The sequence below is a fragment of the Pseudorasbora parva genome, chromosome 1 (genome assembly GCF_024679245.1).
Source record: "Pseudorasbora parva isolate DD20220531a chromosome 1, ASM2467924v1, whole genome shotgun sequence".
Taxonomy (NCBI): Eukaryota; Metazoa; Chordata; class Actinopteri; order Cypriniformes; family Gobionidae; genus Pseudorasbora; species Pseudorasbora parva.
In genome coordinates, this window is record NC_090172.1 from 44,319,027 (window position 1) to 44,333,750 (window position 14,724).

The 14,724-nt window shown below is 38.1% G+C and overlaps 1 protein-coding gene across 2 annotated transcripts in view; it reads left to right on the top strand.

Moving 5' to 3' along the window:
* rorab (RAR-related orphan receptor A, paralog b) overlaps nt 1-14,724 on the top strand; it is a 62,312-nt gene extending 47,588 nt beyond the window's left edge. For both annotated transcript variants that reach the window (XM_067442382.1, XM_067442388.1), the window contains 9 exons: nt 5,213-5,298; nt 6,233-6,374; nt 8,813-9,229; nt 9,762-9,883; nt 10,296-10,428; nt 10,546-10,653; nt 10,752-10,862; nt 12,038-12,150; nt 13,668-14,724. In XM_067442382.1, coding sequence (XP_067298483.1) covers nt 5,213-5,298; nt 6,233-6,374; nt 8,813-9,229; nt 9,762-9,883; nt 10,296-10,428; nt 10,546-10,653; nt 10,752-10,862; nt 12,038-12,150; nt 13,668-13,832 — 1,397 coding nt within the window. In that variant the 3' untranslated portion in view covers nt 13,833-14,724. The remainder of the gene's footprint in view (nt 1-5,212; nt 5,299-6,232; nt 6,375-8,812; nt 9,230-9,761; nt 9,884-10,295; nt 10,429-10,545; nt 10,654-10,751; nt 10,863-12,037; nt 12,151-13,667) is intronic.

The following is a 14,724-nucleotide window of genomic DNA, read 5'->3' on the forward strand; positions in this document are numbered from 1 at the left end:
GCCATAGGAACGCATGGCTGTTTATTCCACCAACGGCTGAGTCTTACTTAATCCCCCCACCCCCACTCTGAATCACCGCGCATATACTCGCATACACAGGCAATGCAAAGTCTTGCTGGCAGCTGTCATTATCTATTAGTGATAAGGTATAGGGCAGTGGAACATCTGTGTGAGCCTGCGCTGTTTCTCTTTCAAAGAGATTAGAGATCATTTCAGCACTTCAAATGTGTCCTCCTACGCTGTTTTCAGATCAAACTAAAATGTTTGGGTATCGCTGATCTTTTTTGTCTAAGAAAAAGCTAGAGATTTTTGTGTTTGCCTGACCTGCTGACATCCAGAACAGAGGTTAAATGAGATTAAAGCGCTTCACCCTGAGACTGACATGCCAGAACCGAAACTCACTTACACGTGGAACACAGTGGCTTCATTTACTGTCAGATTAAGGCTAACCATGAATGTTAATTGTGTCGAATTTAAAGGGCTTGGTCCCCATTCAGTTTGTTCTTGGAGCAGATCATTTGTTCATTTATAAGTGTTTAATTACAGATAATGACAATAATGATTGATTGTGCATTGGGCTAATAAGAAAATGTCGATGTCCAGGTTTTTGCAAAAACCATTTCAGTTTGATGATGGTTCAGTTTAAGACTAATTCATGTGCCAGAATGTTCTTTTCTCCTTTGTTATGATGGAGTGTTTATCTCAACCCGATGTGAGTCAGTGTTGTCAACAGATTACAGAAGGCCCAAAGGGTGGGAGGGAAGGGGGAGGGAACGCATGTGTATGTCTGTGTGTGTATATCTGCAGGCTTTAACTTTGGTTGGGTGTTGTGTTTTATGTTTCCTACTTAGACAGCACATCAGCACTTTCACACCGGGAGAGAAACCAAACATGTTAAACCACAACATCTCATGAGGAGGAAGCGACACTTGCAAACAGAAATAAGAGTTTTGTTGTTCGAAAGTCTGCGTTTGTGGATAATGGTACACGCTTGTAAAATTTTGGTTGGTTTTTACTAGATGCTTGTTTATAAAAATTATTCAGAAGAGATAAAACGTGTAGTGGTGGACTGGTATGTTTTTTTCAGTTTACTAATGTTAACACAGATGTGCTATATTATATGCAACTTGTAGGGTGATGACCAATCCACATATTTAACATTTTATTAAAGATAATATTAAATAATGTGCATGCGTGCGTGTGTGCTTGTTTTTGTGAAATTTTAGGATCAAATGTGTATAATAACATGGGTATGACATAGGTATTACATGGAGAGGGTGAAATATGAGGACATTACGTCTTTTCCCATTATCCCCACTTTTCAGGCGAATAAATTATACAGAATGAGTTTTTTTAAAAAGTAAAAATGCAGAATGTTGAGTAGGGGCAGTGAAGGGGGATGGAAAATACGAGTTGTACGGTATAACGCCATTACGCCTATGGAATGTCCCCACATTTCACAAAAACAAACGTGTGTGTGTGTATGTATGTATGTGTGTGTGTGTATGTATGTATGTAATATATATATACATACATATGCATATATATATATATATATATATATATATATATATATATATATATATATATATATATATATATATATATATATATACACATGCATGCATACATACATACACACACACACACACACACACACACACACACACACACACACACACACATACACATACAAACATACACACACACACACACATGCATACATACATACACACACACATGCATACATACATACACACACACACACACATACACACACACACATACACATACAAACATACACACACACACACACATGCATACATACATACACACACACATGCATACATACATACACACACACACACACATACATACATACATACATACATACATACATACATACACACACTCCTAAAGGATTACCTGTTCAATGTCTCCATAATGAAATTATCTAATCAACCAATTACATAGCAGTTGCTTCAATGCATTTAGAGGTGTTTTCCTGGTCAAGACAATCTCCTGAACTCCAAACTGAATGTCAGAATGGGAAACAAAGGTGATTTAAGTAATTTTGAGCGTGGCATGGTTGTTGGTGCCAGACGGGTCGGTCTGAGTATTTCACAATCTGCTCAGTTACTGGGATTTTCACGCACAACCATTTTTTTGGGTTTACAGGGTTTACAAAGAAACCCAGGGTTTACAAAGAATGGTGTGAAAGGGAAAAACATCCAGTATGCGGCAATTCTGTGGGCGAAAATGCCTTGTTGATGCTGGAGGTCTTGGTTGTGGTGTAATGGTGTGGTGATGTTTCCATGTCCATTCCTTTATGACCACCATGTACCCATCCTCTGATGGCTACTTCCAGCAGGATAATGCACCATGTCACAAAGCTCGAATAATTTCAAATTGGTTTCTTGAACATGACAATGAGTTCACTGTACTAAAATGGCACCCACAGTCACCAGACCTCAACCCAATAGAGCATCTTTGGGATGTGGTGGAACGGGAGCTTCATGCCCTGGATGTGGATCCCACAAATCTCCATCAACTGCAAGATGCTATCCTATCAATATGGGCGAACATTTCTAAAGAATGCTTTCAGCACCTTGTTGAATCAATGCCACGTAGAATTAAGGCAGTTCTGAAGGCGATAGAGGGTCAAACACAGTATTAGTATGGTGTTCCTAATAATTCTTTAGGTGAGTGTGTGTGAGTATAGCCTAGAAACCTAGATGCACCCTAGCGGCAGCAAATCTAATTTGCCGCGAGTGTCGTCTAGCAACTCTCAATACACCTCTGAGCTGTAAACGCCAAACTCTTGTCGGGCCAATCACATCGTGTATAGAGTCGGTGGGCGGGGCTAACGTAATGACGGCCGAGTTGCGCGTGCGTGCTACTAGTAAACACAGACACTGGCAAACGGCGGTCTTTCGAATCAGCTTTGACCGCGACTCTGGAAGACTTGGAGTAAAGCTTTTCTCTGATAAAAGAACGGCACTGAAGTCATTCTCAAAAAGGGAAGATGTGTTCGGAGTTTTGCCGACCGGATACGTCGAAAGTTTAATCTGTGCAGAGGGAGTTTGAAAGACAACCATTTATCCTGCCCCTCGGATTGAGCCCTGTCAATGGTCAGTTTCCAGACCAAACATCTTGATGTGGGTCTGGCTTGTCAGGCTAAGGATTTTATTTGTATATATTTTTTTTTATATATATATATAGATATATATATATATATATATATATATATATATATATATATATATATATATATATATATATATATATATATATATATAATTTTTTTTTTTTTTTATTAAATAATGTATACAATACAACATTTATAATGCATGTGTGTGTATATATAATGTGTATGAAATTAATGCACATACATTTAAAATTTTGTAAAAAAAAGATAAATAAAAAAATTACATTTTAATACATTAAATATTTTTAATAAAATTATAATGATTGTGTGTGTATACATATATAAACGATCATTTTATTAAAGAAAATATACAAATAATAATGCATGAACTGTAGGCTATATATAAAGTCTATATAATATTTTTTCAAAATATAAATGTCATATATAGATCTTATATAATTTATTATATTCTATATTTCTAATGTGTGTGTATATGTGTGTGTGTGTGTGAATATATGTATAAAGTGTGTACACATGCACGCATATTTGTGTAATTTAGTAAAGATTGCAAGAAAGTGTGTGTGTGTGTGTGTGTGTGTGTGTGTGTGTGTGTGTGTGTGTGTGTGTGTGTGTGTGTGTGTGTGTGTGTGTGTATACAAACACACATACACAAAAACACTTATTCTACACAATTTTATTAATTATTACAATTATTCAGCCTAGGTGATATATCGATCCGCTACTAAGAACAACAATCAAATCTCTTTACACACACCCTTGTATTGTTGTGCAGAGTTCATGCATTCACAATCCTCATCTGTATTTGCCTTCAAGAACGTTCCTTTTCTGAAGTCTGAAATAGCAGCTCTGTAAGCCGTGCCCTTGCATCAGAGCCGAACAGCGGTACCTACTGCTGCAAGACTTCAGCGGCTGCTCTGGGAGAATGTGCCTTTGATGTATTAATCCATAATTCAGACCAGATTAGCGTCTTGTGCTTTGGAGTAACTAATTACTGCCGATTGGTTTTACATATCTAATGAGAGAGAGAGTGAGGATGCCCTTAATGAATACGGCATGCAGAACCAAAGGGGATTAGCCCTTTCTGTAATCATGAGAAAATAGTCATTCTCAAACTGCTCTGATGCCTTTGCAAATAGAGTCCACAGCTGAAGAAGAAAAAAAACATACTAGTCTGAGCATATGTGACCAAAAGAGAAAGGAAGAGAGCACTCTGGTGATGAGATGCATTTTACTTTTTCATCCTGTACTGTATGCGCCTCAGGGCTGCCGGAACGACTGCATCGCTCTTCTCTAAATGGATTTCTCCTCCTGCTCTATTCCCCCAGCACTCCTCTCAACAGCCTTGCACACCATCTCTGCCTTCTCTTCCACAACCAACCGCAGTCGAGCCGCTGAGGGGCTCATGCACGACTACGACACACAATCCAGAGCACACAGACACCATCTCCAACTAGGAGCGCATTGTGACTTTGATATTTACTGAAATGCACCACAGCGCTGTCATGAAGCAAGCTCATGGCTTGAGGGAGGATGGCATTGTCATACTGTAGTTAACCAAATGAATGTTGGATGTTAGGAGAGCAGATTGTACTTAGTCCCCGTGGGTGGTTTCAATAGTCATAGCCATTTTTTTCCGCTTGAATAAATGGAGTGTTTTATGTTGGGATGGGGTGTTTTCACCGTTGTTCTGCTAGCTAAAGCCTGAGGTTACGCACTGCACAACAAACCTAGGGCCTTGTTCTTTCTGCATTAGCTAACTCAAAGGTCAGGAGCTATGGAATTAGTCTTGATGTGATTATGGTCTCAGCTGATCAGTTTAAATGAATAAGAACCCTTTTTTTTTCAAGAGAAAAAAACAAATATGCTTTTTGAAACAGTGTTAAATTAATGTGTCCTATTGATTTGAGATTGGTAATGCTTCATATGTAGTCAAAGAATATGTTACAAGTTTCCCAACCATACTGCCCATTTTCGGTTGTATAGGCTAAAAAGCCCACACTCATGCCACTTGGTTGAACCGGTGTCTTTTTTGTCTTTTTATAGCTCAGATTGAGAGTATTCCCTGTAAAATCTGTGGAGATAAATCATCAGGGATCCATTATGGTGTTATCACCTGTGAGGGATGCAAGGTAAGACGACCAAAAAAAGAAACATCTCAGTCAATCATTTTCTTTAAATCATAATCTTTATTTATATTATACACTTTCAGAAGTTTTGGGCCAGTAAGTTTTTTTTATAATACATTATACATATAATACATGTATAATAGTGCAAAAGATTTCTATTTCAAATAAATGGTGTTCTTTTTAACTTTCTATTCATCAAATAATCCATGGTTTCCTCATATATTAAACAGCGCAGCTGCTTTTCACATTGATAATAATGTTTCTTGAGCACCGGATCAGCACATTAGAATGATTTCTGTAGGATCATGTGACACTGAAGCCTGGAGTAATGATGCTGAAAATTCAGCGTTACCATCACAGGAATAAAATACATTTTAAATATATTCAAATATAAAGCAGTTATTTTAAATTGTAATATCACACAATTCTTTTTTTAATGCATTTGTAATCAAATAAATGCAGCCTTGGTGATTTCAATTACAAATATTTCAGTTACAAATATTAGAATATTTCTGTCCCAGATTCTTCACTTTCATTCATGTTTTAATTAAAATGGCCCCATTTTTTCCCATTTATACACACACAAGAATGCTTTGTCAAAGCCTTGTTTATACTTTCATGTGAGTGTGCCGCGAACCACCACATAAGGTGCATGCGCACACCCGAGTGCTCTAGATGCATTTACACTTTATGCATTCTTCATGCATCCGAGTTCATTTGTAGCTCGCATAACGCACCACTGCATATTCCTTTAGAAGTCCATTATGTGGATGGGAATATGCGAAATGAATGTTAGGTCTACAGTAATCTGTATAGACATGTATTTGGTTACCTCGCTGATTTAAATAGATCATAAATCAATCTGAATCGTGCTGCAAACATCAAAAATTGATGCTGGAGGTGACCTATTGTTGTGTTTTCTATCTCTTTCTCCCAGGGTTTCTTCAGGAGGAGTCAGCAGGGCACTGTGTCATATTCATGTCCTCGGCAGAAGAGCTGTCTGATAGACCGTACCAGCAGAAACCGCTGCCAGCACTGTCGCCTGCAGAAATGCTTAGCAGTGGGCATGTCAAGAGATGGTAGGCTCTCAACTCCCAGTATTCTGAGTGATGTGCATGTGGCTGCCTACTGGTGTATATAAATCTTCCTAGATGTGTAGAGTATGACAGTAGGGGTTTTAGGTAAAAATCCCATAAATTTTATCCATAGAGAAACTTACCATAAATGTTGATGTTAAGCAGTGGCATATGCTAAAACATTTGCATTTATTCGAATATTTTGTAATTCAATTTAAAAATTTACACCTGCAGTGCTTTAAAGGGTTTAGCTAGTTCACCCAAAAAGTTATATTTCTGTCATTAATTGCTCACCCTCATGTTGTTTCAAACCCTAAAGTCCTTCGTTCATCTTCGGAACACAAGTTAAAATATATTTTTGATATATTCCGATAGCTTTCTGACCCCACATAAACTGCAACACAACGACCACTTCAAGGTCCAGAAAGGTAGTAAAGAGTAAAGACAGATTAAATAGTCCACGTGACTACTGTGGTCTGACCTTTATGTTATGAAGCGACGAGAATACTTTTTTTTTCTTGTCTTACCTGTCACTCTCTTACGCTATTCACGTTGTTGGGCTGTTCACATGCAGAATGGTGACTCACTATTGACTGAGCACCGCATGCATGCATAGCAGAGTGACACGAAAGAGAAGAGATTGCTGAATAAAGTCAATAAACTCTGTAGTAGTGCTGGGCGGTATGACCAAAAATGTATTTTTCTTAATTATACCGGTTTCACGGTATGACAGTATTTTTTTCCCCCATGCATGACGGTATTAACCACATTTTCTACTGATTGAGAGAGGAAATACTGCAGTAGATTGACTAGAATGCCCCATTTTACTGTCATGATGAGTGAATATTGTAGAAAAATTCCACACAGGAGTTAATACAGGTTTGCAAAGCATATTGGGGAGACAACAATAAAACACAGATCACTAAAGGGCCCCTCACAAAGGGCACCTTGAGCATTTTATATATTATTTTCATATATAAGAAACTGCCAAAACGAGGGAGAAATGCAGAAGAACGTTTAATAATAATAATATTTTCAATACATTTAAGAGGACTACAGTCTCTGAACAAATGACACGCATAAGTTTAACACAAAAAGAATAAAGCAGTTACTTTTTTGCCCATTCTTCTTTGAATTGTCAGTCTATTTATTAACTCACATCATTGTTTTCTGTGTAGCAGAATAATCCATCATGTCATCGCGTGATTAGTACGGCTGTATCGGTGTCCTTGTTTGCACATATATTTCTTCTGAAGAAGACGTGATGAAATGAGTGCAGAGACATACTGCTGGTTCATGTTTAGAGCACTAGTAGAGTATATGAAATATTTCCATAAAAAATGTAAACGTGCTTGCTCTGGTCTGTATCTGATGTGGTATATGATCCATGTGGTGAGCTTTGTTAATCTCATCGCGACGCTCCGCACAGAAACCGCTCTCTTGCATGTTGTTTGAATTCTTCACTCTAATCATAGGCTGTAATGCAATCTCAGCAGTATCCTCACTACAGTGCAACAGTGAAAAGAGACCCCTCTCAGTGTCACACTACGTAGCGTTCCAAATGTTTTTTAAGCGACATATACCGGCATTGTGGTATAATCAAAATTCATATCATAACAAAACTAAACACCCGTGTTCGGTATAAACTAATATACCACCCAGCACAACTCTGTAGTCATGGACTATTTTAACGATCTCTTTGCTACCTATCTGGGCCTTGAAAGTGGTCGTTGTGTTGCAGTCTGTGTGGGGTCAGAGAGCTCTCAGATTTCATTAAAAAAATTATTGTTGAATTTATGTTCTGAAGATTATTGAAGGTCTCACGGTTTTGGAACGACATGAGGGACTGTGAGTAATTTATGACAGTTTTCATTTTTGGTGAACTGTCCCGTTAAGGCATGAGTAGCTCCTTTTACTGATTTTGGCCACTTTACAATACGGTTCTATTTGTTGGCATCATTTAATATAAACTAACTATGGAAAAAGCATTTGCTTTTTTTTTATTATGCTTAAGCATTTACTGGTAACACTTTAGTTTAGGGTACAATTCTTACTATTAGCTAGTTGCTTATAAGCATGCATATTACTAGGATATTGGCTGTTTATTAGTACTTATAAAGAGTATATTAATGCCTTATTGTGCATGAGCATATTCTACATCCCTTAATCCTACTCAATACATAACTTCCTTACTAAACTATTATTAAGCAGTAATTATTTGGGGCAAACTTTGTAGTTAATATTGAGAATTGGACCCTAATCTAATGTGTGACCATCTTAATTGATGTTAATTCCAACGTTTACTAATACAATATTCAAATATTGTCAATATTAAAAAGGGACCTAATTGTAAAGTGTTACCGATGCTTTAAAATATGTGATGATAATGTCAGTAGTGATGAAACGACGATTTCAACTTGCTTGTGTTTGGTCTCTCACAGCTGTGAAGTTCGGGCGCATGTCTAAGAAGCAGAGGGACAGTCTTTTCGCAGAAGTTCAGAAACACCGCCAACAGCAGCAGGAGGAGAAAGTGGGTGATGAAACCGAGAAGGGGCGGGAACCTCAACCTCCAGGAGAGGCAGAGCCACTCACACCCTCATATGCCCTGTCCACCAATGGCGTCACAGAGCTCCCAGATGACATCAGTGGATACGTGAATGGTCAGACCCCAGAGGAGGGAAAGGCAGATTCAGCAATTGGTGGATTTTACCTGGACATTCAGCCTTCTCCTGACCAGTCAGGTCTAGACATGGATGGCATTAAACTAGAACCTGTGTGCGACCTTAGCTCAGACTCTGGCCTAGATCAATATTGTTGCTATAGCAATGGAGACTCTTCACCTCATGACAGTGATCTAGGTAACAATTATAAAATACTAATCAAAAATATATTATAAACATTAAGAAAAGATTTCTTACTTTTATTTATTATATAATTTCTTATTTTGGGTGCTTGAATTGAATACATCATATATATCATCAAAGAATGTTTTGCTATTTTTAACATAGATTAGCTATTAGTTATGTTGGCATCGTTTGGCACATAATCGGAAAGAAAGGAAATATCAAATTCAATTACATTGCCGCCCTAAATAATTACAAAGGACGCTGCCATTACGAGCATGATTGACAGCTGTGGGGTTTAAAACAGCAGGGGTCTGTGAACTCTCCTCCATGGCCCATTTAACATGTCATTAGTAAGAAGTGCTTCGTTAACACAGACCAGTAAAAGAGTTCCCTTTTACTGAAATTAGTCTTAATGAATTTGTTTTAGAAAACATAATGCGGCAATGATATTCATCTTCAAATATGTCTGATGTACATTTCTCAAACTCAGGAATGTGTGTCAGCTCCAGCTGTTTGACTCTATTTGTGTGTTTTTCTAACACAGAACATCTGTCAGAGAACATCTGCAAGTCTCACCTGGAGACGTGCCAGTATCTTCGAGAAGAGCTACAGCCCAGCAACTGGCAGACAGTCTTACAGACTGACCTGGACACGTACCAAAAGAAGGTGTTTGGTTATGTCTGTTTGGCTCTGTGCACACCTGGTATTAACATCTCGGGTGATCTTATCACAAGTTGTCAGCCAAGACAAATCGTTTTCATTTCTCATATCTATTTAATGACCACCACTTGATTTTATAGGGCTGCCAAAGATTTGTCTAGTCGACTGGTAGTCATTCAAGCCATTAGTCGACTACTCGCACATTTATAATATTTATTCAACTAATCATTTAAGTTAAAAATGCATATTGTGAGTGCGGTTCTACTTTAGCATCCGCATTCCACACAAAATATGTAATAGTACACACTTATCTAGTTTAATGTTAGATTGAGCGGCCATAAAAAATGTCTAATAAATGATGGTGGAAGGGGAATAATCAGGTGTGCGTACTAACAGACCCTCTCTCTGCACTATCTAGTCTCAGGAGGACATGTGGCAGCTGTGTGCGGTTAAAGTCACTGAAGCTGTGCAGTATGTGGTTGAGTTTGCCAAGCGCATTGATGGATTCATGGAGCTCTGTCAGAACGATCAGATTGTGCTGCTCAAAGCAGGTACACCTCAGATAAACCTAAACATATCCTAGTTCTCATAACCAGCAACAGTACATCAATGTAGTGACAAACTGTGGCAGAACCACTAAATAATGAGCGTGTTTTTCTGTTTCCCAGGTTCTTTAGAAGTTGTGTTTGTGAGGATGTGTCGGGCATATAACTCCCAGAACAACACTGTCTATTTTGACAGCAAATATGCGGGGCCAGAGGTCTTCAAAGCTCTGGGTGCGCATTAAGAACTAGGTTTTGTTTTCTTTTTTTAAAGCAAAAGGGAATAGCAAATGGAAATGTGACGCATTAACCACTGTTTTATGCTTTTCTAGGCTGTGATGATCTTATCAGCTCTGTGTTCGAGTTTGCTAAGAGCCTGAACTCTCTGCAGCTTTGTGAAGATGCGATTGGCCTGTTTTCAGCATACGTGCTGATGTCTGCAGGTGAGGGAAGAAAAATCAAGACAATGTCAGAGAGATTCATTAATGGGAGTTGGGATTGCATCAGTTATGCAGAGGCATTAATTCTGCATTCTCTGAATACCAGAGTTGTGCACCTTCAGTAGTTAAATTTGAAAATCTCAGTGCATCTCCTGAATTTGAATGGGGTTATACACAACAAACTTCCATACTCTGTTAATCAGGTTACATCATTTCCGGTTCAGGCCTTGTGTGTGCTTTAATTATATAGAACCATTTTACTCAAGATACCTTCAAAGGAGCGAGCAAAGATGAGCATAATGCAGATTGATATCTAAAAGGTTTTTATATATATATATATATATATATATATATATATATATATATATATATATATATATATATATATATATATATATATATATATATATATATATATATATATAAATAAATATAAAACGGGAACAACAAAATAGAACTTGCTAGGTTAGCTGATAAAAGTCCATAGCTATCGGTGTCAGGTCATACTACCCTTAACACTGTCTCAGAGTGTCTGAGTCACAGACTGTCTCACTGTTTTCCTGTTTGTTCATGTGACATTAGACATAAAGCCTAATGAAGTAGCAAAATTCATTCAGTATTGGAATTTGAATTTAAAAGTTTTTAGGTAGGTTTTGTAACAACAACAACAACAATTGTTGTTTTGAATTTTCTATTCATCAAAGAACCTTAAAATCATTCAGTTTCCACAAAAATATTAAGCTTTTTTTAGCATTGATAATAGTACGTCATTTTTTAGATCTAAATCAGCATATTAGAATGATTTCTTATGGATCATGTGACACTGAAGACTGGAGTGATGATGCTGAAAATTCAGCTATGTGATCGCAGGAATAAAGTACATTTTAACATTTATTTAAAAAAAGGAAAAAGTTCTTTAAAATTCTAATAGTATAAGTACTACTATAAGTAAGTACTGTAATGTAGACCCCAAGTATTTTAAAAGGTAGTGTATATTTCATCATATTTAATACATTTTACGTAATTTTAACTTTTAAAATAAAATTAACTTTTGCAGACCAGGGTGGAAGAACACTTAATTTCCCAGAACATTACTTGTGTTGAATTTCTTTGATTTTGATTTTTTTGCTCAACCCTGCTGAGTCCGTGTATGGGCTGAACTCTTTTTGTTTGTGTAGATCGCTCCTGGCTGCAGGAGAAGACCAGAGTGGAGAAACTCCAGCAGAAGATCAAGACTGCCTTGCAGAACCTCCTACAGAAGAACCAGAGGGATGAGGGAATTCTCACAAAGGTACATACACGTAGGAATGCAGTTACATTTGTAATAACTACTATACTAGTTATTTTTACTCATCAGATCAGTGTTATATATATATATATATATGCACACAACTCACCTAAAGGATTATTAGGAACACCATACTAATACTGTGTTTGACCCTCTATCGCCTTCAGAACTGCCTTAATTCTACGTGGCATTGATTCAACAAGGTGCTGAAAGCATTCTTTAGAAATGTTGGCCCATATTGATAGGATAGCATCTTGCAGTTGATGGAGATTTGTGGGATGCACATCCAGGGCACGAAGCTCCCGTTCCACCACATCCCAAAGATGCTCTATTGGGTTGAGATCTGGTGACTGTGGGGCCATTTTAGTACAGTGAACTCATTGTCATGTTCAAGAAACCTATTTGAAATGATTTGAGCTTTGTGACATGGTGCATTATCCTGCTGTAAGTAGCCATCAGAGGATGGGTACATGGTGGTCATAAAGGAATGGAAATGGTCAGAAACAATGCTCTGGTTGGCCGTGGCATTTAAACGATGCCCAATTGGCACTAAGGGGCCTAAAGTGTGCCAAGAAAACATCCCCCACACCATTACACCACCACCACCAGCCTGCACAGTGGTAACAAGGCATGATGGATTCATGTTCTCATTCTGTTTACGCCAAATTATGACTCTACCATCTGAATATCTCAACAGAAATCAAGACTCATCAGACCAGGCAACATTTTTCCATTTGTCCAATTTTGGTGAGCTCAAGCAAATTGTAGCCTCTATTTCCTATTTGTAGTGGAGATGAGTGTACCTGGTGGGGTCTTCTGCTTTTGTAGCCCATCCGCCTCAAGGTTGTGCGTGTTGTGGCTTCACAAATGCTTTGCTACATACCTCGGTTGTAACGAGTGGTTATTTCAGTCAAAGTTGCTCTTCTATCAACTTGATTCAGTCGGCCCATTCTCCTCTGACCTCTAGCATCAACAAGGCATTTTTGCCCGCAGAATTGCCGCATACTGGATGTTTTTCCCTTTCACACCATTCTTTGTAAACCCTAGAAATGGTTGTGCGTGAAAATCCCAGTAACTGAGCAGATTGTGAAATACTCAGACCAGCCCGTCTGGCACCAACAACCATGCCATGCTCAAAATTACTTAAATCACCTTTCTTTCCTATTCTGACATTCAGTTTGGAGTTCAGGAGATTGTCTTGACCAGGACCACACCCCTAAATGCATTGAAGCATCTGCCATGTGATTGGTTGTTTAGATAATTACATTCAAGAAAAATGTAATAGGTGTTCCTAGTAATCTTTTAGGTGAGTGTGTGTGTGTGTGTATATATATATATATATATATATATATATATATATATATATATATTTATTTATTTATTTATTTATTTATTTATTTATTTATTTATTCGTACTGAAGTATTTGAGTGCCTAACTTTTCTACCCAAGTCAAATTTATCATACGAGCAGTCTTATCTGGTCGATAATGAACACTGTATTTTTGATCTCCTTCCTTTAGCTTGTCTGTAAAGTGTCCACCGTTCGGATGTTATGCCGTCGCCACATGGAGAAACTGAGTGCATTCAAAGCTCTTTACCCAGAAACGGTCCAAACACGCTTCCCTCCACTCTATAAGGAGCTGTTTGGCTCAGAATTTGAGCAGGTTCTTCCTCAGGAAGCCTGATAGAGACTTATCCTAATACTGCACAGATTCAGAAAAATAAAGACAGCGAGAGAGAGATAATACTAACATGCGGACAAGAACTCTAAGCTCACCTCAGCCTCAGTTCATGTACACTGCATTCTCACAAAGCACTTCTCAGAGTCCAGCTACACTTTAAACTTGCCCCATTGGCCGTGCACCAGAAGGCTGACAGTCTGAAGAAGAGGAGACTATAGATGCGAGGGGGAAAAAATGGCCGATATTTTGTAATGTGCATCAGAGCCTTCCTCAATGCCACAGCTTTATCTTTCAGCCTCCTGTTCTGACTCTATGGGATCTCAGTGGAGACGCCCACTGCATTTATCTGCCTCAGCAGCGCCCTCTACTGGCCATAGAGAGTAATGAGGTGTTTGGCTGAGGTAGACAGAGACAGGAAATGAACGTCTAGAGCTGAAATCCCTGTCTGTCTTCTCCGTTGACACAATGAACAGCCCATGTTGGTGCTAGAATCACAGCACTGCCCTTTACTGACCTCTTCCACTATACAGACATTCAGCAGGGACATCGTTTGGCAAAACCACTGCCTCGGCCGCAGGAGAAGACCGTGGACAAGGCATGACATGGGACTCAAACTTTGAGACCTGAATCACTATCGTAGTGAAACTTTCACAAACAAATGGCATATTCTGAGGCAATGAGCTCAAATACGTGCATATATACTTGTTATATGGTTAGTTAAATCATGCAATGTATGATGTATAGAACCTAACGAAAGGTAGCACTTTGTGTTTTTCCCAGCAATAAATGATTTCAATTCAATTTGTGAAAAAAATCTGAAGGAACATGCTGTTATTTTAGATCTGTGAGATCTGAAATACTTGTCTGTGTTTTGTCAAATCTCTGTCTTTTAAAG